Here is a 24,639-nt window from a genome sequence, read left to right as displayed (position 1 = left end):
AAGTAGCAGCTGGATAACCTCCTCTTTGAATGGCTAAAAGAAGGTACCTCTAAATTAATGACTGATTTATAATAGATACCGCGAGTCTTTGAGAGCAGTGGTATATGAATGAATGAATGAATGAATGAATGAATGTGGTCCTTGCATGATTTTAAAAGTCCTAGGAGTTTGTCAAGGTACCTCATGGAAACAGGGTCAAAATGATCCATAAATAAAGTCCTTTTGTCTAATGTACTTACAACTGATGTCCAGATCAAGGTGGATTCTGGATATTTTATCAGTGAAAAGCCTTGACAAGAGTATCATAGCTAATTGCATCTTCCTGAGACAATAAAGGCTTAGATTTTTATGTCAGCAGATGCTGAGCTACCTTGAACAGCCAGGGTGGTTGGGAAGTAGCCGGCGCTATAATAATGAATTGGTAACATTTCTTCCCCACCATCCCTGCCACTTCATAGCTCTTCCAATGGACTCGATATGAGTTCACTGCCACCATTCTAGACATCTCATGGCCCTCCTCAGGTCACCCAGCTCCATGGGAAACCGGGGGGGGGGGCAGTTTTCACCCCAAGTCCAAGAGAGATCACTGAGGGTCAACTTTCTGAATAGCTTCAGAGATTTTCATGCCCTGCATGTGTTTTGGATCCTACAAAGGCTTAAGGGGGTGGCAGGTTACAGTGGTTGAGCAACACGGTTGTGAATGTCCTGCCTAGTGCAGGGGGTTGGACTAGATCACCCATGAGGTCCCTTCCAACTCTATGATTCTATAAATACATCCACTACACATATATGCATGACACAGCATTTATATCATTTTAGAGGAAATCAGTCTCATTTTACAGCTGGGAAGCACAGCAAAAAATGGCTTGCCCAAGAGCAACTGCAGCATCCATAAAACAGAATTTAAACACCAGCCCCACAACCTCTGCCATCCATCTACAGTTACGTTTAACTACACATCTACACATTTATTTCTGAAAACACATTTAAAAGACTAGGTTACATCCAATTTGCCTCGTTAGTGTGCTGTTTGAATAAAAGTTCTGGCATCACTGCAACTCAAACTGCATAAGAAATACAGAGGCTTTGATAAAATTTCAGAAGCCTGTTTCCTTGTGGCTCACATATAGCAGCACACAATTTTTAAAAACAGAGGTTTTTATGGATCTCGATGTAATTACATCTCTTCACGTATTACAGTAATTGAAGCAACAACTTGTGGTTTAAATCAACACACATGAGCTCTTGTCATCTTACACATTATATCAGGGTGCACTCCGAAATGCAAATGATATTTTCTTCTGAGTAATCAGATTCGGAACAGAGTCAGCAGTAGGAAGCTGCTGGATATCAGGAGGATTCTCCTACATCCCATCAGATAAGTTTGCCAAAAGGTTACGGAAAGGTTGGTATCCTCTAAAACATATGTCTCAAGCTGTTACCAATATGGGTTCATCTGCTACCAATTAAACCCCTTCTCTGAGATACATGCTGTTTAGATTTGCACTAGTGCCCTCTGCTGGAGAGCACACTGTACATTAAATCATGATGTTTTTCAGAATGTTTAAAGCACATGCCTTCCAGATTAAGTTTTGGACACATGGATGGCACTTTGACAAATACCTTCAGCATTGTCTGTGGAATATGAGATATGAGGCTTCTTCCCTCATCCCCCTACTAGCTATTGACACTTCCATATTGGCTGGTTCATCTACTTTGAAGGAAAAGCTACCAATTTTTAGGTGTGTGAGGTCAGATATTACCAACCTGAAAGGTTGTCTGATTATCTGGCAGTAGGTTGAGCAGGCTATATGCTAGGCAGTCAAAGCCTTCCATGAATTATTCCGAGATCTGTTACCGTTGTGAATTAATTATCAGAAATTAAACAATGCCTGCCTTCCAGCTTCCTGTTCTCAGGGAAACGGTATATCTCCCAGCAACTCTTAGCCCTGGAACCATTCAAGAGAACTTCCTTAGCCAATCACACAGTCTTTCTTGGAGACTAGAGATATTTTAAACAGCACCCTTTAGTTACATTAGATTATTATGTCACACTTCTTCCAGCTGGGGCTATGACATTTTTTGTATGTGTCTCTGGGCTAAGCAATAAATTAAATTGCCCAGCTCCGTAAACACATATCCAACCTGGGAAGTACTTCAACAAATTTATGAACTGTAAACACCTATGAAAAAACTCAACACATGTATATCAACTCCATTTCCTCTTTGTTTGTGAGGGAGGCCGATATATAAATCTAAATAAATAAATAAATATGGATGACTTTGCCTCTAAGGTAAAGAAACCTTCAGGTAAGTCCACTGTTTCATTCTCCTTCAGTGGGAGAAGTCATCCACACTGGTTATATAACCAAGCTGAAAAAACAAGGTGGGACAACTGCTATGTAAAACCAGTCCAACATCTGTTGGAGAATCCTTCTTCCAAATGTTGTTGGTCAATTCTATACAAAGGTTGAAGACAAAGACCATGTCACCACCCTACAGATCTCATCAACTGGAGCTCTAGTAGTGCTTGCAATATATCAGTTGTTCTCATGGAATGCACAGTAATTTCCAAAGGAGTTCTGGACCTCATATGCTTTGTAAATGCAAAGTTTAATCCAAATTCTCCCCCAGAAGCATTAGCCAGCTGCCTGAAAGTAGTGACGAAATGGCTCAAGAAGAGTCTTATGAAGCTCAGCCCTGCAAAGATGGAGGTCCTGTGGCTGGGCAGGAAGAGACCATGTGAGGAAGCATGTCTGCCCACCCCGGATGAAGTGCAGCTATCAGGGGCTCACTCCACCAGGAACCTGGGTGTGATCCTGGATGCTTCCATTACAATGGAGTCCCATGTCTCAAAGGTAGCGTGGCTGGCATTTCACCACCTCTGCCAAGCCAAGCTACTAGTGCCCTACTTGGACCCAGAACACCTACTAGTGCCCTACTTGGACCCAGAACACAATGATCCATGCGCCGGTCACCTCTAGACTGGACTTCTGCAACTCGTTCTATGCAGGCCTACCCTTATCCTTGATCCAGAAACTGCAACTGGTGCAGAATACCTCGGCCAGGATTCTCACAAATACATCATGGAGATCCCACATCTGGCCTGTACTCCAACAGCTCGGCTGGCTCCCAGTTGAATTCCAGATTAAGTTTAAGGTTTTGGTAATCACCTTCAAGGCCATATGCGGTCTGGGCCCAGTGTACCTGAGCGACAGCCTCCCTGCCTATACCCCCAAAAGAGCCTTACGCTCCACCACCTCCAACTGGCTGTGGATCCCTGGCCCCAAAGATGTATGTTGGACTCCAACAAGGTTATACAGGTTTAGGAAAAAAGAACTGAGACTCAGGATGTAACAGCTATGAATGTTTCTCCTGCTCCAGATATGAATCTTAAGTGCAAAGACAGACATGCTGGAGGAGGAAGCATATTGATGTCTGAGGAAGGAGCATATTGCACAGGGTGTGCATATCCTTCCTGTGTGTGGAATGTACAGTCTGTGATGACTCTTGAATTCTATTTTATGTGGAAATATATAATCCCAGTCTACACTTTCTCTTTCAGGTAAAATGAAATATCAAGTAAGCAAACTCTAGCATCACACACTTTCCGGATGCCATTCACTCAGAGGGAAAAATATCTTTTTAAAATATTTACTCCCAGATCCTACCCAGTCTTTCTAATCCCTTCCAAGGCGAATCAGGAAGAAAAAGATGTCAAATATTTCCAAAAATAAGCTTTGGCCTATACTGGGGCATTTTTTAAAGTCAAAATTCATGCTGCAGGACACATTTAGTAACATTCAAGGAAGAGTCTTGAAAAAAATTGTCATGTATTATGGGGGTCATCAACCCCCGCCCGCGGCTGTGAAGGCCTCGGTTCCGGGCCGCCGGCGGCTGCGCCTGCCTCTCCCCCCACCGCAGCGAGAAGCTTGCCAGGCTGCGAGCGAAGCGGCCGCCAAAGCAGCCTCTTCGCTTGAGGCCTGGCTAGCTTCTCGCTGCAAGGGGGGGGAAGAGGTAGGTGCGGCCGCCAGCACACTGGCGGACACAAACCGCAAAAAGGTTGGGGACCACTGATGTATTAGATTGAATAGATCATCTGTCCTTGTCTGAAATGCTTGCTCAAGGTGAACAGGCACATTTGCAAATTCAAAATGCCTGGATTCTCCTTTTACTTTGAAATCCTGGATTGTTGCCAGGTACAAAGAGGACAAACAATCCCCGGACACACAAATCAAAGTGTGAAGAGGCTGCTTACATAGCTTTTGGTTGAGTCCATTAAGGCAGCAAGGGAAAGGTTATGGATCGCCCTCCAGAGTCCCTGTGAATCCCTGGAAGTCCATAGACCCTTGGTTGGGAATCCCTGATCTAAAGAATGTAGGACACATTCACCATCTGAGAAGTTCTAGAAGTAACAAAATAAGATAAAGGGGAAATAATAAACATCAAATACACTTTAAGGAAAATATCTGAAAACACCTTGTCCTTGAAGTGGGAAAGTTATCTTGGGTCAGAGTGATGTGCAGAGAACTTGCTGAGCCATCTCGGCGAAGTTGTTTGAACTAGAAAAGCACCTTTTAAGGATAATTAATAAAGTTTGCATATCAGCACTGGCTCAAAGGGACATTTTGCACACTTGTAAGAGCACCAAGTGAAGGGGGCAAAGGGGAATAGGACGTATAGATAAACTGATAACTAGGCCATCAAATCCAATGTCAAGAAAGCACATCCCAACAATGGGCTCTAAATTGACCTGAACACAGAGGTGAAGCTTCCTAGTGAAGTGCTAATTGTGACCTTTTCCACACGAGGAAAAAAGTCGGGGCCGGTACTTGTCTGGCATCGGGGCTAATCCCCACTTCCACATGACGTCAACATTGGCTCAGCCTGGACCTGGCCCTGGCCCAAATCAGGCCCTCCATTGCCCCTTTTTTGCCCCAGAGATTAACAGAGCCTACCCCAGGGCAGGCCTATGTGGATGGGAAAGAGTTGGGACTTCCGGGTCTAGCTCCTTCCCTGCCTACGGCATCCCAGAAGGGACCAGCAATGCCCCAGTCGGTTCCATAGTGCTTTCCGGCAGTGCAGAGTTCACTGGGACATTTTAAAAAAATTCATGAAAATGGGATTGTATTGTAATGTGAAAATAACCCACCCATTCTCCGCCACCGCCTAGGCTAAGGAAGCTGCAGGACGAACTGCCCCGTCGCAACAAATCAGAATAGGTCTTTGTGTGTGGTATTAGATACTGTGGTCCTGACTCAAGTAGAGGAAAGAAAATGATCATGTTTGGCCCAGTTAAACATTTGAAAATGAAGACCGATGCACCATATGTTGTCAAGAAAAAACAACAACATAATGCTAATTAAACAAATACAGTTCCAAGAAATTCTCATCAGACGAATAAAAAATAGTCTTGCCAGCCTCTAGGTGGGGCCTGGACAGCTCCTGGAATTACAACCAATCTCTGAGCCACACAAATCACTTATGGTACTTATTTAAAACATTTACTCCGCTTCTCCTGGGGAAACTAGGTAAACTGGAAGGTGCAGTGCACAACATTATCCCCTCTCTCCCAGGCTCCACCCTCAAATTGCCATTTAAAAAATGTGTGTACACAGTTGTAATTAAGTCTGTAGCAAGTTAAATATGGTCGACATTCTCATTTCAAAAGCCGCAAATAAAACAAGATAATGGCTATGCAAGGAACGTTACACAATCCCTCCCCCCAAAAAAGAAAAAAAAACATTTGCCTGGTTTAACGAACCTGCCAGAGAATACATCAGATGTTAGCATTCGGCAATAACATCTCAGTCATTCTCTTGAGAGAAATCATCTCTCGATTAAAAACGGTAACGAACCAAAACGGCAGATGCCACAAATGCTTTCTAGATATAAAATATTAGGACGGTGCCTCCCTGCAGCGCTCCTTTAGAAACAGTCACACAGAACCCAGTCAAAACCGAGGTTTAGGTTCTGCTCTTTCCAAGCGAAGTAAATCTAGCTTAATTGTCCTGCAAGAAACTAACCAGATCGTAAGCAATGCCGAAGAATAGAACAATTTTCTATGGAAGCATCGTCACAGGGCAGCCGCCGCCAAGTCAATTGTCTGTCTAACACTTCCTGCACTGCACCATGCTGAGAAAGCTCTTCCATACACGGCATTACCTTACAGGACCATTATAGTTGATACTCAGGCAAAATGTGGCTTTAAAGATTTTTTGCAAACGAAAAGACCTGGTCTTAATTGGTAAGCAAATTCATGTTCAAAATTGCATACTAAAATTCTCCACATTACTTGGGAAGTCTTAAAATTAATACAGGTTGGAGTGCCAAAAGGGAACATGGAAGAATCTGCCTTCCCTTAGCGTGGGGCTTCTGGGGCCCAATCCGCATGAGGCCAAGGAGGGCAGTGGCTTGGCAGCGGTGTCATGTGACATTAGCCGGAGACAGCCAGCAATAGTGGTGGCAGCCGAGAAGACTGGCCCAGCCACAGGGGCGCTACCCACTAAGTCAGGGCTATTGTGGAGGAACAGGAGGCTAGCCAAGATGCGGAGCTGGCGCTCACAGAGGTTGGGGTAGCCACTGTGGCAGAGCAGGCCAGCTCAGCTGCAGCGCCACAGGAGCCCCAAAGGAGCCCTGCAGCAGCCAGCTGCAGGTCGCCCAGCTGAGGTAGTGGAGGACTGCAGAACGCGGCAGCCCTCTTGCTGCAAAAGGTGAGGAGGGGAAAGGGAGGGGGAGACAGGAGTCTGTGTCTCCGTGTGTGTTTGTGTGTGTGTGTGTGTCTAAGAGAAAGAGGGAGGGACAAGGAAGGATGTCATGGAAGCAAAAGATAAGGGGGAGAGCCAAGGGAGGAGTGGGGGGGGGAGGAAGAGTCTGTGCCAGCACCCCCTTATCTGGATGTATTCCATCTAAACATCCGGAAGAAGTTTCTGACGGTTAGCGTGGTTTCTCAGTGGAACAGGCTTCCTCGGGAGGTGGTGGGTTCTCCATCTTTGGAAATTTTTAAACAGAGGCTGGATAGCCATCTGACGGGGAGGTTGATTCTGTGAAGGCAAAGGGGTGGCAAGTTACAGTAGATGAGCAATCGGGATGTAAGCGTCCTGCATAATGCAGGGGGTTGGACTAGATGACCCATGAGGTCCCTTCCAACTCTATTATTCTATGATTCTATGATTCTAAGGGGCAAGAATCCTTACTGGGAGATTTTTTATAAGTAAGTCTTTAGCCTTCCTGATGTTGGAGATATAAATGGAAATTACCTATTGGCCTTTCCCTTTAGACCTGTTCAACAATAAGGGCTAGATGCTTTTAAAAAATACTGGAAATCCAGAACACTGTGACAATGGATAGATCACTGTCATGTAACGTTATAACTCAGCAAACTAGCAAAACTCCATTTTGGCTGTGCGGGATGGGATGGGGACACAACCATAGAAGGATGAAGCAAGGAAAATAGGGGGAAATTGCCATAAGGATAGTCTACAAAAAGAGCTACATGGAAAATCATCAGTCTATGGAAGCAGCCTTAATTTTTGGGAATGTTTGTTGTCGAGAGAGACTGATGAATTGCAATGGATAATGAAGCTCAAGACAGCGCATCTTCCTGGACCTATGTTTCCAGTCGCATTACCAATGCTGATTTCTCCATACCTACTATCCCTCTGCTTATCACAACCACTCCAATCACGCCTGCCATTCTCATTCACCTGCTGTTGTCATCCAGCATCTGAAATCTCTTCTCTCCCCAAGATATAAGGACAGATGGATTCACATTCTAGCTGAATCTGAAGAAATGTGCAGTGGTTCACAAAAGTACATACCTTGCTGCAAATTTTGTTAGTCTTTAAGGAGCTACTGGGGTCTTGCTTATCTCTGACAACAGAAAGGTTAGTCTAACACAGTGGTTCTCAAGGGATTGGGACCCCTGGGGATCAAACGACCCTTTCATAGGAGTTGTGGCAGGGTGAGCAGCTTGGCTGGGGTAGATTGAGATAGAGTGTTCATCTGTCTGGAACAGCAAGAAACAGCGAGATCGGCATGGTGGGACAAGAGGCGGAACTGAACTGAGAAACCCTGGGGGAAAAAACAATGTATATACAATCGTGCCATTGGTCAGTTTTGGTTTAATTTTTGTGAAAGAACACTAGCATAATTTTATGGTTGGGGGTCACCACAACATGAGGGACTGTATTAAAGGGTCGTGGCCTTAGGAAGGTTGAGAACCACTGGTCTAACACATCTTCCTGTAAGGCTCATTTTTTAGTCATCGATCTTTTCATTCCAAGCATTTTAAATGTATTTATTACGAAAAGAAACAACAACAAGGTTCACGATTCAAATTGCAGGAGTAGTGGTACAAAGAGGCTGCAAAAGTACGTTTTTATTTTATAGTGATCTAATAAACAGAATGCCTTATAACATTTTGTTATTTGGGCGCATGCAGCTTCGTTCTTTGATATAGGATAGGTATTTTACCTGTCATGACTCTTTTTTAAATTCTAGTAATATTCTGAACTGAAGAGACTTCTTTATTATTGCTTGCTAGGAAAAAAAAATAGTGCTCCACTAAATTATTCCTATATTTTATTTCACTTTCAGCTACTGACAATCAGTAATCAGAATGGAGGGGAGAGACTGTTAACTATTTAGGGACACCCAGTTGGGGTTACTGTATCAGAGTTTGTTCTATTGAACTTGCTTGATTGAATATTTGGGGAGGAACATCGGTGCGTTCTCTGTACCACCATGAGATTTGGAATCCCTGAATAGTTCACCAGCCCACTGCCTACCACTGCCACCTGTTACTTCTGAAGTGTTGTTTTTGTTTTCTATCACATCTATGTGTGCTTTTCAATTTAGAACACTGTAGACCAGGGGTAGTCAAACTGCGGCCCTCCAGATGTCCATGGACTACAATTCCCAGGAGCCCCTGCCAGCGAATGCGGCCCTCCAGATGTCCATGGACTACAATTCCCAGGAGCCCCTGCCAGCGAATGCTGGCAGGGGCTCCTGGGAATTGTAGTCCATGGACATCTGGAGGGCCGCAGTTTGACTACCCCTGCTGTAGACTGTGGCTGAGCTGCAGGTTTTCCCCCAGTTTTGATGCTGCTTTATGAATATCACCGTTTTCTGTCATTCTCATATTGCAGACTGTCCTTTTATTGTTTTAGCATCGATATACCTTATTTTCAACATGCCCATATCTTTCTACAAGCCTGAAAAATGCCCCCCGTTTTCAGAAAAATATGAAATAAGAAACAAAAATAAATTGGGGGGGGGGGTTAAACCTCCCCCCACAAACAGAAAAAAAGCAGCATCTGTAGTTTTAATAAATGAATGCCTTCAGTTTGAGTAAAGAGAAAGAGGTATAGGAGATCCCCCTAAAATTCTATGTGGGTCATCTGTCTATATCTACCTATGTCTGTGTGTGTGACAAATCATGTACTTCACATCAGTTTGGTTATTTGTGTAGAGGGGCACATACTGAATCTCCTGAGGCACAGAGAACGAGTGTTATCAATCCTCCCAGACATCTACAGCATTTCTTACCTCATGATTGGAGAAGAGTCGGACTCCCTCTAGCTGGTGAAAGGCTGGGTAGTGGCTGTTATCAATCTGATCACGACGGTAAACATCTCCCACGACCAGAAAGGCATCAAGGCCTGAGTGTATCAAGTCCCACTGGTGAGCTGAAGTGTGGGCTCTCAGCATATGAGTACGATTTAGGTAGTAGTTATCCCCCTTCTTCCTGCTTGGATGATCCTTTGGAACAAGCAATCTGTCAAAATTCTGCTCTGTTGTGACCACTGGAGGCAAATCATCATACACTGAAAAGAGCGGGGTCCCAAAACGCCCTATGTACTGTTTGTAGAAGTGATCTTTCACACGCTCTTTGATCAGCCACAAAGGGTGATAACGTTGGTTGTGCAAGTTTTTCCCCACCTTAGAAAGAACCTTCTGGGTAACGTTGCTGTAGTCATCTGGGTGATATGCTTTCCCAAGAAGTTCCACAGCATTTGCCGCTGAGGTGCTAGCAACCATACCGGATGATACATTTCTGCGCCGTGCATGGCTAAAGTCACTGGCAGTTCTTTTCAACTGAAGTCTCCACAGTAAAACAACTCTGCCATAACGAATGGTTTGCATTACTTTTCCAGGCGTGGCCATCACACTGTTGTTCAGAAGCTGGTGGAGAAGCAAATAATAATAATAATAATAATAATAATAATAATAATAAAGATTTTCTAATAGGATGTAAAAACTGAAGTTATTCAGATAAAATAAATAAATAACATTTTAGTCTGTTTATCCTCAAAAGGAAAAATTATGTCAACTAACACTAATATAGCCCTTTCACTGTTCTTCCCACACATCACCATGCAATAGTTTGAACCAGGATTCTCCAAAATCATTTTCTTGTCTCTGAGCTACAGTAGATATCACTGCAGAAGCTCATCAAGGTAGGTCTGGTCAGATAGGAGACCTTCCTTGTAAGCCTACGTAAACTGCCTTGAATTCCGTGATGGAAGAGAGGTAGGACAGAACTGTAGTAATTAGACTGCATATATCCTGAAAAGTTTGTTTCAAGGATTACTGGAGAAAACATAGGTAAACACTCAGAATACTGTAAATGCTGGTGCCAGGCAAACTGTAACTATATGCACTATTAGCCACCCGTGGCCTGCAACTACAGAAAGCTACATCTGTGAATTCAGCTCACACAGAAGCTAAACAGATCTTTCTGCAGAAATGGAGCCATTCAGAAGTCATTTGGGGCTCTACTGCCATCGCAGCAGACACTCCCAGGGCAGATCGGGTCCAATTCAGAAACTCACTTCTCCAGTAGAGGAAAATGTGAGTTATGACTAACTCCCATCTGCCATTCCTCTAGATCAGTGGTCCCCAACCTTTTTATCATTGAGGGCCAGTCAACGCTTGACAATTTTCTGAGGCCCAGGGAGGGTAGCCTTTTGCCAAGGGACGTTGGCGCTGCCGCCTGAGCCCCTGCTCCACTTGCTTTCTTGCCAGACATAGTTGCAACATCAGTCCAGTTACCCATAGACTTTGCTACTCTTAAATAATGGTTCCAATCCACCCTCAGACACTTTAAAAATACACACAGCCACATGCACTTCAAAAGACATGTCTGGTTAATCCACCCAGGCCCAAATGAGAATGATGACGTCGATCTCATTCAGGTGATTGTCTTCATTCACTGTGCAGAGAATGCAGAGAAGGTTGCCTCTACATATTGTCTTCTTTTGCCAAACGGAAACATTTCACTTTACACTCAGCAAAGATGTCAACACCTTCCAACAGGCAGGTTATCTGGAGTGAAGGGAGAAAATTATCTGCCCCAGCAGTTTCACATGTCCAAGTGACAGCTGCAATTATGGCTTGATAAAGCTAATGTGTTGACTCTCTCCAATTAGTATTTCCACTACTTAATGTTTACTTAATGTCAGCAATGGGCAGGCATGTGGAGAAATATTTCATTGCAATTTCCCCTTTGGAAGTATAGGCACTTTCTCACATGCAGAAATCACTTTCAGTTCTCTTTCAATCTACTTTAACAACTGAGTCCAGTAGCACCTTTAAGACCAACAAAGATTTATTCAGGGCGGGAGCTTTCGAGTGCAAGCACCCTTCATCAAACTATGATCTTCTTACATGACAGGGAATTCATATTCCTCACCATGTATTTCATTTGTGATAATATGACTGCAAGACATGGCGCTGCGATGGAATTTTGAGCTCGACTCCCCGGCCTTGGGAAGTGACTCCCTGTCGTGTAAGAAGATCATAGTCTGAGGAAGAGTGCTTGCACTCGAAAGCTCACGCCTTGAATAAATCTTTGTTGGTCTTAAAGGTGCTACTGGACGCTGATTCTATTGTGCTACTTCAGACCAACACGGCTGCTCATTTGAATCTACTTTAACAACTGTTTGCAAATGGGTTTTGACATCTCACACAGTAAAATCCAATTGTAAAATGCACTGAAAGTGCATTATTCAGCATGTGTGAAAGTGCCAATGAAGCACAGACTGTTTGTAATCTATGGATTTTGTAATCTATGGATTTTAAACAATTTTGTTTTAAAGAGCAGGAAATGCAACCAGAAATTCTGAGACCTAACTACTTATTTACTCTCAACTTTCAACACCTGTGCTTAACAGTGCAATTCAACCACTTGTTACAGATCTGTCTCTCTTTTATACTTCATAATGGCTGACAGAGCTAGAGTGAGTTTATCATCTCCTGCTGGTACTATGCAAAGCTTTCACTCATTGAAGTATTCCAATATGACTCTAAAACTGCCAACTAGTACAGTTTCCCCTGTTGAAAGGAACAGTTACTGTGATATGGCTTAATTTTCCAGTTTCTTCTAGCAGGGCATCTGAGTGTAACACATATCCTAGTGCCGTAGGCACAAATGTAGGCTAAGCACAAATGAAGGCCCAATTAGTCAAGATAGGAAGAACCACCTGATCAATTCATATGGCCCTATGACAACCTAGCCTCCAGCTTCATTGTTCAGTCAACACAATTCCAAGTCACTAGAGAGGGCCCAAAAAACTGTTAGCCTCCATCTTCACGAAGAACGTTGTGGTTTCCAGCCTAAGAAGATGCAGTTGAAAGGGATGCAAATTGAACAACACTGGTTCTGTAATATGAAGAGATGCTCTGCTGGAAATTCACATAATTATAGGCAAGGAAGACACAGCCTGTCCAAGGGCACAAGTGATTCATACTAAATCAGATGTACTGCAGAGAACAGAAAAGAAACTGAATCTGCAGGGCAGCCCTGCTGTCCTCCTCACTGAAATGTTACTGGCCCCTGCCGTACCAGGTGCTCCAGACCAATGTGAAGAGTTTCATTTTCTCTCCTGCAGCTTACTACTTTATCACACAAAGCCAGGGGAGGACTGGGCACCATCCACCTGGACATCCTCTGATTTTTATGCAAACCCAGTTATTTCACCCAAGTATGTGAAGACCCTTATTCCGTTGACAGGTGACTCTGCTGTGCTACTTTAATAATGGGCATGGGAGTAGCTACATTAATAGTAACAGTATATATTAAAGAGATTGTTTTCACTTGACATATTTAAATTCATGAAAGTACACCTTAGAAACAACAAACTATGCCTAACCTACAGTAGTTATTTGCCAACACTGCGGTGCCCCAGTAAAAAGTACCATTTCAGTACTTGCTCTGTGCTGTCAACTGCTATTCTACAGCTTGATCTGATTGTGGCAGTATTTTTTCTTCAAGCGAATACAGCCACAGGATTGCTCACCGTGGTGTTCTTTGGGTTCACATTTGTAAAGATTTTTCTCGATTGTCTAAAACTAGCTGAAAATGGTGAACGTTTTTCAGCTTCCTAGGTTTCATATGCTGCCTGTCTTAGAAATTATTGCTGATAGCACCCAGATGGACTATTACATCCCAGGATTTTATTAACGACAAATTTTAAGATGGATCTATTAGAGCTATTCTTTTCTGCCTAAGGCAAGAAATAATTGGGGGGGGGGATGGGGGACCCTGAAGTACAAGGGAAAGTATTCAGAGACCAAGATTGCCATAAAGTTGTGATGTGATAAATTCTGTGCATAAGGAGATGGGTTAGCACTGCGGCATATGCTGAAAACAAATTAATAAACATATTGCTAAACTTGGGCACTTGTCACATTTTTAGAAACCTAAAGTTTAACATGGAAATTTATATAGCTGTAAGTCTAAAAATATTAGAGTCAATGATCTACTCTTACAGAAATCCTATGTCATTACTTCAATCTAAACCAATTTAATTTTTTACTGCTAATCCACTCTGGTTAACATGCATTTTACATGGTAACATACAATTTACAGGTAATACATGGGTCTCACTATCCTCATAGAAACCTCTTGGAAACCCAAAACAACCTATATTTTTATAATTATTCTTAAAGAAGCATGGGTTGGATCCAATTCAACTTTTCCATGCCATCTAGTTTTTTTGTATATGAAGACCAACAATCTCCAGCATAGCCTTTGGGAGTGGTAAAGATATTATTGTGCTTTTTTTAACCCACTGAAAAGCTTGTGAATCTAACCCTGTTTATATTATAAGTCACCACAAAACTGTTTTGGGAATGAACAGTCTGTTCCATAATACTTCCATCCTCCAAGACCATATTTTTATCAACCATTCTACCTATTTCAAGTATGAAGTGGAATACATAAGACATTTACACACAATGAAGCAGCTCAGAATTCAGAATGGTTTATTAGAAGGCATACTCGCTATGCCACCCTTGTGTATTCCTGAAAATGTGTAGCATCATTAACATATGATTGTTCATGTCCACATATGGACCTCAAGATTATGACAACAGTAATAACAGAATGGAAGAAAATGGAAAAGAACAAGGGAAAACACATGGTACCACATGAGCACTAAATGTCAGATTGCACAACTTCAATGATGTTCCGACAGCAATGAAGTACCTTAGTAGACTCTTTCCACAACTCTAAAATCTAACTCTTCCACAACTCTTCAAATTTAAAGCTTAATGTCTCCTAATGCTTTTAGAACATTGTAAGGCCATTGAGCAGTTAATGCTTTAACCGAGTCTGAGAACCTGAGTGATGGCGGGGTTCAAATGGAATTCTACAGTTGAAAGTAGCAGTTAAGCATGACAGTTAGTGAGAATTCAGTTAAGCAGAGTGAAGGATCAGGATAGGTTCCTGAATTAGAGAAGTGGGACCAGTAGTCCATCCCTGAGGGCGACAGCACCTAGTAATGGGGTGTGTGATCCCTGTCAGGTGTCAAAGAAGGAAAGTTGAAATTTGTGTGTATGTTTCCTGCCTTCACAGGCTGGAGTAATTTTGAGATAAAGAAGCTTATGCTTGTTTATTTAAACATTTAAGCTGATCTGTCTATATAATAAAATAGCTACTTTATTTGTGACAAACTATCTGGTGCATATAATTACACAAAGTTACCTCATTCCTGTTGCCTGTTCACCTGACCATTTCTGAATACAAGTGAAATAAAGTTCTCTGTCTTTAATTGCTACTAACCTCTCATCTGCCATTATCAGACATTTACAAATGAACCATTTTCATGGTTCCTCAGTTCCCTAAACTGGGTCAGCATATCAATATACATTTAAACGACTAGGTGGGACAGATAGAAAAACACATAAGAAAAGGGACTGCCCAACTAAGAAAAAGAGAAGTTCGGAAATAATGATAAGCACTGTCCCTGTTTTACAAATTTTATTTTTACCACCAAAAGATTACCTTCTGCCACCATGAGTGAGCTCACCAAAATAAGGTAATTGTCAGAGGCCTTTCTGCTTGGGAGTCCTAGGCCCATTCTGCACACATAGAATAATGCACTTTCAATATACTTTGGCAGCTGGATTTTCCTGTGCACAACAGGAAAACCAACTTTGGAAGTGCATTGAAAGTGCATTATCTATTGTGTGCAGACTAGGCCCTAAGTTGTAGAACTCCTTTCCCACAGACCTGGATATGAACTTACTATCTTTTGGCAGAAGTTTTGGTTTGTTTATGCTTTTAAAGAAATCCCTTCCGACACCATAATCTATCCTGGTTTTAAAAGGCTCTCCCCTTGGTGTTTACGATTTTTACATTAATTATCCCAATTTAAATCTGATATTCTGTTTCAAAAACTGTTTATATTACCTTCTGTCATGTCTTTCAGTGACGTTTTTAATCTTTTCAAAGCTATATTACTATTGCCTGTTATAAACCGCCTCATTTAATAAGGAAAGGCAAAATATCATAAACCAATAATAAGGATCTTGTTCAAGCCAACAGTAAGAATATTGGTCAAAAAATCTTCTGCTAGTGAAAAGAGAAATGATGCCTTCCAACGAATCAAAATTGTTTTCTTAAAATGAGATACAAAACAAGAGCTAGCTGGAAGATACATGGCTAGCATTTCATGAAATTAAAGACAGTTTTCAGCCGCAGCCCATCGCTCAAAGAAAATGCAATTATGCAAATTAAAACACTATTTTGGAAAAATATGCAAAATAACGATCTTTTACCTCATTAGAATTTACCAGACTTAACTTTTGGAGATGAGCAAAAATCCTCCCACCCTCTGATATAAATTGTGTTTGGGAAACATGCTTCTCAGGTATACTTTAAAAACTCAATGCATTCTAATCAGAGTAGGTGTTTATATTATATGCATATTTAAGCGGCAGTTCTACTGAGCCCCTTCCATTTTCATTTTTTTTGGGGGGAGGGGGGCTGCAAATCTCCCAAGATATGCCAAAATGATGTATTTATTTAATATCCGTGGGCATAGAGCAGAGTAATGGGGGTTGGATGGAATTTCTCTATGCATTCAGTAATGAGTGCTCATAGGAATAAGCATTCCCAATATGAGCCAGGTTACCAAATATAGAGAAACCAAATATAAAGAGACATACACAATACTATATAGCTCTTTACAATTTCTTAACTTGCATTGGAATGCTACAGGCTGTCTTGTTGCTTTTCTCTAGTTTTACGTCGCTAAAAATAATGACAACACCTTTCGCGGCACTGAGCAAACGGCAATACAAAAAAGAGAAAATTGTGAGCCATTTTACAGAATAAAATTAATGAGCTATCATTTATTCCATTTTAATGCAAAGCCTTTTAAACTTTCTATGTTCTGAAGGAAATTTAAGCTCGAGGGCATCCAGAGATGCAGAAATCACTTGTTATTATATCAGCTGTTTCTTTCTCAAATTCTGTTTTCTTTCACGCTTATCTGAAGCTGCTCAAACATGATTTTTTTCCCCACAGTGCATCATTTGCATCAGAGTGCTTTTTCATGCAAAACAATCTTTCTGGATGACCTGGAGTGGGCTGGACTATGACATGCAAGACTTATGATCATCACTATCATGAGCATAAAGAAACATCTGGATTGCTTCTGCTGAATCCGGTCCAGCAGGACAACTATTCCAGTGTCATGTTTGACTTCAGCACAAAAGATGCTCTCAGGCAAAATGACTAACTTTACTATGTAGATTTGAACAACCAATTTCAGACAATTAGGACGCATAAAGTTCCCTCACAGGAGCCAGAATAGCTGACTATGTCAAGGATGATCTGGGCTCAGATCCCTGCCCTGAAGCTAACAGGGTGTTAATTATCTTCTGACTTTACCTATTTTTCAGAGTAGTTATAAAGATTTTTTTTAAAAAATAAGAGGCTGGATAAAAATGTGAGATTTCATTTCCAAAGAAATAAAGCACATAGTGTCCAGTTTTATAAAAAGGCTTCTCACTTAATAATTTGAGACATTTTCCAACCTTAAAAGTTCTCCAAGTGACTTACAAAATGGAAATCTTAGAGCTGGATCCCATCCATCCATTCCTCTAGTGGAGCCTCCTTTCTGTCAAACGAGGAGACTTTCCCTGCCACAAGGAAAGAAAAATGTCTCCACTAGAGAAATGAAGCTGCAGAATTTGATACATTCATATTAATCAGGACTGTTATTCTTAGCAGTCTCTGGTGAACAAGTAGGCTCTGCCCTTCTGGCTCTTTTCTGGAGATAGTAGCAGCCAAAACCTGCAGGTTTCTCAGCACCCTGAGACAGAATGACTGAAAGTGAGTCTCATGTGCTTCTACTTTGAACAGCGTAGTACCTCCAGGCCGCATTTAGCAAATGTACATTCAGTTGTGTATAAACAAAATCATCTTGAGCTTGAGCTGTGTACCCCCTCTTATTCTTCTGTCATGAGTTCTAACAAAGCATTTAAAGAATGCTTCAGCAGTAGGAACAGCGTTTTACAGCCTAGGGCCATGGTTTCTACCATTTGGCAAGAGAACACCTGAAATATTAATGAGCTAATCGTTATGCAAGAAAGCTTGGCAGGTGCACAAAGAAACAAGCAACTGAAGACACAAAGCCAAAACAGGAAGATCCAAGGGCTTTTAAGTCATTTCACTTTCTGAGTTTTGTTCCTGAATTACCCTACCTGCATAAAGAGCTGGGGGGAGGGTTGGGTGTTGACAGATGTATTTTTCAACAAATGCTTTCTAGATTCAGGATCAGTGTTGGTCACTGGTGTCTCCTTGTGCTCTTGGTCACACCAAAATGTGCTGCAGATTAAATTAAATATTTTTACAAATAAAAATTATGTGTTCCAATGAATATGTATAAAACATGTTTATTGATTAAAAGAAATCACAGAACGCATGAAAAAAGCAGAATATATTTGTGTAACAGATGCTATCAATGTTTTCTCTAAAACAGTATGATGTATGCATGATGTATGGGTATGCTTGCATTCTACTAGCTTACCTGGTAATCCCAGTTAAGCATATACATGTTTTACAGGCCACGGATTGGTATCTGAATTATTTATGAAACAAACTGAACAAGAGGCAAGTCATAATGACTGTTAAACAAGCAAAAACTAAATGCAGTGTGTTAAAAGAAATCACTAGCACAGCCATCCCAAGCTCCACCAATGAACGTGGAGGAGTATGATTCCATTTAGGATGACATTGTAGATGGATCATAAATTACTAAGAGAAACTAGTTGTAGCTACGATCTACTTGAAATTAATGCCCCATCCAACACTGAAAGGTAACTAAATCATTTATCAGGTCATTCACATAATTAGCAAATAAAGGAAGTGATTACTGTTTAGGCCACTGTATTCTTCATGGGTATTTTTCTTATTAAGGGCACTTTTTTTGATCACCCAGCAGTTTCAGAACACCTCGAAATTCTTTTACAGCCATTATTTAATGAAGACTTACAACAGCCCTGTGACATCAGAAGCTCATTATTTAAACTAGTTAACTGTACATGTGCTCAGTTAACATTTCTACATGATGCATCATCGTATTATATAGCTGAAATTACTAAGAGAGAGTGCGGAAAATGAAGTTCATTAATCACCTTTTCCAGTGGAGCTTTCAAGGCAGACTTGAAGCGGTGGCTTGCCACTGCCTGGCTCTGTGTCCTGACCTTGGTGGTATTCCAACCCTGCTTCACTTCCAAGGTCTGATGAGCTTGGGATAGCCTGGGCTATCCGGGTCAGGCCTTTATACGCCACTGAAAGGTCTTTAAAAAGCTTAACTGTACCAACTTGTAGCTTTGTCTTTCATAGGAAGGTCCTTAATTCCAGGCCCTTAATCGTGAACTGCCGCAAGTCGGTTTCCAAGAGTGGTGGTCATACAAATCAAATTAATAATAATAATAATAATAATAATAATAATAATAATAATAATAATAATAATAATAATAATAATAAGAAGAAGAAGAAGAAGAAGAAGAAGAAGAAGAAGAAGAAGAAGAAGAAGAAGAAGAAGAAGAAGAAGAAGAAGAAGAAGAAGAAGAAGAAGAAGAAGAAGAGCCACTTTGGGACTCCTTTGGGTAGTGAAAAGTGGGGTATAAAAAACCCAGCTCTTCGTCTCTTTAATCATAATTCCCCCACACTTCTAATTTCAGGGAGATGCCCCCTTACAGAAGGACACAATGCTCATTTTGTTCTAAACATACTGAGCAAAAACACATGGCAACCCCTGTTTAGATTGCACCAGGTTGCAGTTGTAGATCTTCCAGACTAACCCTCTCCCTTGGGCCGCAAGGAAGAGCCTGTCAAGCAGAGGGAGAATGCAGAAGTGATGTAATATAGCCCTAGGAATCCCTGGAAACTTTCCAGCACTTCCTTTTGCTCAGACAGGTCAGACAACATTGCCATTTCCCTCACTCCTGCCCTTCTTGATAGTGGCCACTGGCCACGAGGGCTGCTGGTACTCCTACCTCTTCAGGGTACGCAGAGCATACGTGGGAAGTACTTTGGTGGGGACCCAGGGACAAGTAAAATTACTTAACAATCTGAAGTGCTATACAGTCACAGAACAACTCAGCCACATTATTCTGTTCAATGTGTAAATGCATTAAGCATAAAGATCCAAATGGGAAAAATTCATAATTACCTATGCTTCAAACTGTATTTATTAGGATTCTTTGCGGCCCAGTTCCCAAAGGCTCACAGTGCATAACAGTTAGAAAATAAAAATAAGATGCAAATCCCTGGACATACATATACTTGGGTGTTATAATAATAGTGCAACACTTACATCATGCTAATTATGTATCGGATTTGGGGGGGGGGGGAGTCTTCATACTCATTCATTAACTGAGTTGGTAAGAGAGGGGGACTATAAAACTCAAATCCAGACGGAGTGTATCTGCATCTCTATTGTTCTAGTACTTCCATTACAAGATGCTGGGGCACTGATTACAAAATAGTAGCTTGGAATCACCATTGAAAAAACAACCTGATTCATGACAGAAATACAAGGATAGATAATGATGATGTCATCCATTCATGATGATGTCCGACCCTCGGCAATTCCGTAGGAAAGCTTCCACCACGCACCACGCGTACCTAGGAGTGACATTCGGGGTAGATAGTCCCTCAGGAGAGGGAAATGCCACCTGCTGCTTTGACTCTTTGCCCCCCTTCCTGCCTTCTAAGCGCACCATCTTATGCAATGTTACTTGGAAGTGCTTTCCTGAACTCTGTGGGATTTACTTCTGACAAAACACGTGCATGGTTGGAGCTACAAGATTCTGTTTTGAGAAAGAAGACTTGACTATGTGTAGGAAGACAAATGAGGGCAAGAAGATTCTTTGGGGGATTGCGGCTCTGGTCCTAAGATCCTAAGCACATTTAACCAGAAGCAGCTTGCATCCAGCCTAAGGGGAAAGGTTGTGTTTGCATTGTGTTAAAATAATATTTGTTTCTAATATGTATTTATTTATATAGACAGAAGTGTAACATTGGGCCAGGTTAAAAACACGGTTTGCTTGTGTGTGTGTGTGTGTGTTTGCTTGGCGAGAAGATCTGTTTATTTTCAGTATGAACTGGCGAACAAACAAAGGACTGGGGAGGAGGGAGAAGAGGGGACTGTAAGACTTACAATGAGAGATTGCAATGTTGCTGTTAACTTTGGATTCCCAGGAAAAAAAACCCTCTCTTGCGCAGCACTTTTCCAATTCATGGCGACTAGCCCATTTCTAGTTCTACCCCAGCAAGAGATTGAGAATTTGGACCCAATAATGGTTCTAATGGGGGAGAAGAGCTTGACTTTGGCTTCCAGAACTAGACTTCTCCTCTGCACAACTCCCACACCTTAAAAGTGACTTCCAGCCACCTTCCAGCCACGTTTTCAAAGCCATGCAAGCCCACTAAACCCTGCCAAGCAGTTCCAAAACCCAGAACTGCAAGGAACCTTTTAGTCTATCTCTGCACCGAAGTCCCAAGATCTTTGTCTCGTCAGGTTCTCTTCATCTGGCATTCGCTCTGGGTTATAACAATGCACCCCCTTCTGTCCTGCAGCTAGGGCAGGCCACTCCTACGGCCCTGTCCTTAGTCTGCCACCGGCCCAGCCCCGAATCCTCTCAATATAAAACATTTCTAATAGTAGCTCTTTTGCCAGCCTGCTAATGATGCTAAAGTGAGCATGTTGTGCTACTTTCATACTTAATGTGCAAATGTCATGAGCCTGTTTAATTGCCACCTACATTTGCAAAAAAGAAAAAAAGGGTTTCTGTGAATCACCTCTTCAACAGAAGCACAGACCTTCTAATACTTTGCATGGAGGGGGGATCCATCCATTAGTAAGTGTTTGACAAACGAGCCCTTCATTTGAGTTATTTAACTGGATCAGTTGGATTAAAGGATGTGCTGACATACACTTCTCAAGTATCACCCCAGAAATCAGCTCAGAAAGAAGTTTACAGAAGTTGACTTTAGAACGTATTTTCCCCTTCCTACCCAGACAGCCAGCTTGTTGTACTGCTTAATCTCGCGAACCAGATTTGATTCCCCACTCCTCCACATGAAAACAGCTGGGTGACCTTGGGCTAGTCACAGTCCTGCTAGAAGCTGTTTTCACAGGGCCGTTCTCTTAGGACTCTCTCAGCCCCACCAGCCAACCAGGGTGTCTGTTGTGAGAGAGGAAGGGAATTTTAAGCCACTTTGTAGCGATTTTAAGCCACTTTGAGACTCCTTCTGGTAGTGAAAAGTAGAGTATAAAAACCAACTCTTCTTCTGTCAGCTGTTCAAAAAGGCCAAAGTGACCTCTGGCACTGTAGACAAAGTCTGGGAGGCTATCCAAATTATGGCAGCCTGGATCCAGATGTCCAAGAGCATCAACACTGTCCAGAATGTCTGCAGAGCTACGTGAGACTGTAGCTATCTTCAGCGCCTGAACTAGAGAATAGCAGAAGCTCCTCTAAGCAGTTCTGTCCCTTTTAGGGAGTTATTCAGAAGCTAAATGGAAGGTAGAAGGCCTTGCTTACAGCATATTTTCTGCTTAAATTAAAAAGAGCATTTAAAAAAACTCCTAGAGATATGTACATATCATTTCTATGACTTGTATCTCTTAAGTAACATCACAGCATCCCGACAATTATTTTAACTTCAAAATGCGGGGCGACTAATTCACTACCAGAAGCTGTAATTCAGCATAGCACCACTCAACCATTTAGATTTGCGAGAGTCCGCAGAACTATAATTACTGCCAGTGGCAAGGAAGGTGGCCCATTCATCACAAGGGGGAGTTGCCACAAGAAAATAAAAGGGCAGCTGCTACTGGCATACTATTTCTTAGCACACTGGCTGTTTACCAACAAGAGATTTTGGAAATAGTCCACCTTGAATTTAATGGCATTTCCCCTAGCTTTCTTCCTTACTGCAGCCCTGATCAGACATGATTCACGTCCACAAACAAAATTAAACATCCACGGCCTTATAAACACATCTCCTTAACCTCACAAACAATATTACTAATCTATAATCTGCAAATAAAGGTGAAGGTAAAGGTATCCCCTGAGTAAGCACCGAGTCATGTCTGACCCTTGGGGTGACGCCCTCCAGCGTTTTCATGGCTCAATACGGGGTGGTTTGCCAGTGCCTTCCCCAGTCATTACCGTTTACCCCCCCAGCAAGCTGGGTACTCATTTTACCGACCTCAGAAGGATGGAAGGCTGAGTCAACCTTGAGCCGGCTGCTGGGATCAAGCTCCCAGCCTCATGGGCAAAGCTTTCAGACAGCTGTCTTACCACTCTGCGCCACAAGAGGCTGTTCTATAAATACTGTAAATCTGCAAATACTGAAGTGATTTGTGGCATATCAATATCATAGGCAGCAAAGGAATCTATTCTTGTCCTGCGGATCTGACAAACGTAGTGGCTGATCTCTAAGGTGGATTTGAATCAAGCTATTCTCATCTTACTTCTGAAATCTTCCTTACCTGTTTTGTTGAGGTCAATTACTATTCACCACAGGGTGAATATTTAAAAACCTACAACAATATGATCCATTGTATTCACCTTCACCTCCAATGTTTTACATACTAACATAGGACTGATCAATGTATTAACTGATTTATCTATCCCCTCCACTGAAAACAGTTGTTATTTCAAAAATTATTTAAAAGAGCAATTCCTGTCCTGGTGCCACTAATACCTCCCTGTGCACATTTTTCTAAAAAATAAGAGGACTCTTGCAAACCTTTTAGTTCGTCTCAGAATTTCATTTGGCAACTGCTCACAAATTATTTGTTGGTCCAGATGTAACACCAAACAGTTGTCTTTGCAAGTCATGGTTTGCCATTATGAATGATGTGAAGTCATTCTAAAATGGTCTCATCTCCCTTGCAGTTCTTCACCTTCAAAACCAAAATAAGCAGGAAGGGTGTTGCAATCCTAGAGTTGTGCGGGGTTAGGTTCTCAGAAAGATGCATTGTTGTATATCCATGACCAACTATTTGTCTTGTGACCTACTGTGTCCCTGTTGACCCCCAAAATCATGTCCCTGGTTCTTTCCCCCCATTTGGATAGTTTACTCCTTAGATACTTAGGCGTCTGCCCTAACATTTGAACTCCCACTTGGGTTTGTATGGACCAACAGCTACAGCTACCCCTGCTTTCTTTCTAGATCTCACTCCCTAGTTTTGTGATTCCCCTTCAAGTGGAGTGACTTGATTAGCATTTGGATGATGGGATTAGTGGGCTTTGGGTATTGGGCATTTCCCCTACCCAAATATTTTATTATTCCCCTTAATAAAATGTATTTATTTGCACTATACCTGAATCTCAGAGTTCCTTTTAAGCTTGTAGTGGGGCCTTTGCTATTTAGTTATACATTTACTAGCACTGTAGTATGAGTTACTACTAGGTGTAGAACCTAACCCAGCAACTCTTCAGGAATGAGAGGCAGAAAACTAAGGTTTTTAGGGTGAATTTGGGCAGGAATTAGAAAGGGAATCTAATACATATCACACTTACCACACAGCAACATCATTCATTCATTCATTCATTCATTCATTCATTCAGTAAATAAAAATAAAAATTCATTCACCAGGCCCCCACCTGGTAGAATGAGCTCCCGGAGGAGATCAGGGCCCTGACAGAACTAAAACAGTTCCTCAGGGCCTGCAAAAGGGAGCTCCTCCACCAGGCATTTGGTTGAGACCAGGCATAACCAACAACATCTGAAGGGCCCCTGCTCCCTCCCAGAAGTCCATCAATGTGCTCTGCTCCTAGACCTCTCTGCACTGTTGCATTATTTGCACTGTTTTCAGAGTTACA

The 24,639-nt window shown here is 41.9% G+C and overlaps 1 protein-coding gene across 11 annotated transcripts in view; it reads right to left on the bottom strand.

The window, feature by feature from the left end:
* The window catches only part of FARS2 (phenylalanyl-tRNA synthetase 2, mitochondrial), a 229,994-nt gene that overhangs the window by 163,870 nt on the left and 41,485 nt on the right, over window positions 1–24,639 (bottom strand). For 6 of the 11 annotated variants that reach the window (XR_013234277.1, XM_077353109.1, XM_077353110.1 and 3 more), the window contains 2 exons: window positions 17,998–18,121; window positions 9,550–10,185 (listed from right to left, as the gene is read on the bottom strand). The exons of 1 other annotated variant lie outside the window; for it this stretch is intronic. Coding sequence is in view for 9 of the 10 variants with exons in the window: in XM_077353108.1 (XP_077209223.1) it covers window positions 9,550–10,185; window positions 17,998–18,121 (760 nt within the window). In the remaining variant the exon portion in view is untranslated. Of the gene's footprint in view, window positions 1–9,549; window positions 10,186–17,997; window positions 18,122–24,639 lie in introns of those variants that run through there. 4 more of the 11 variants (XM_077353115.1, XM_077353112.1, XM_077353113.1 and 1 more) reach the window with 1 other exon arrangement.

Source organism: Paroedura picta, chromosome 9, assembly GCF_049243985.1.
Source record: "Paroedura picta isolate Pp20150507F chromosome 9, Ppicta_v3.0, whole genome shotgun sequence".
In the NCBI taxonomy this organism is placed as follows: Eukaryota; Metazoa; Chordata; class Lepidosauria; order Squamata; family Gekkonidae; genus Paroedura; species Paroedura picta.
The sequence above is the reverse complement of the archived record's forward strand: the minus strand, read 5'-3'. Positions and strand labels throughout refer to the sequence as shown.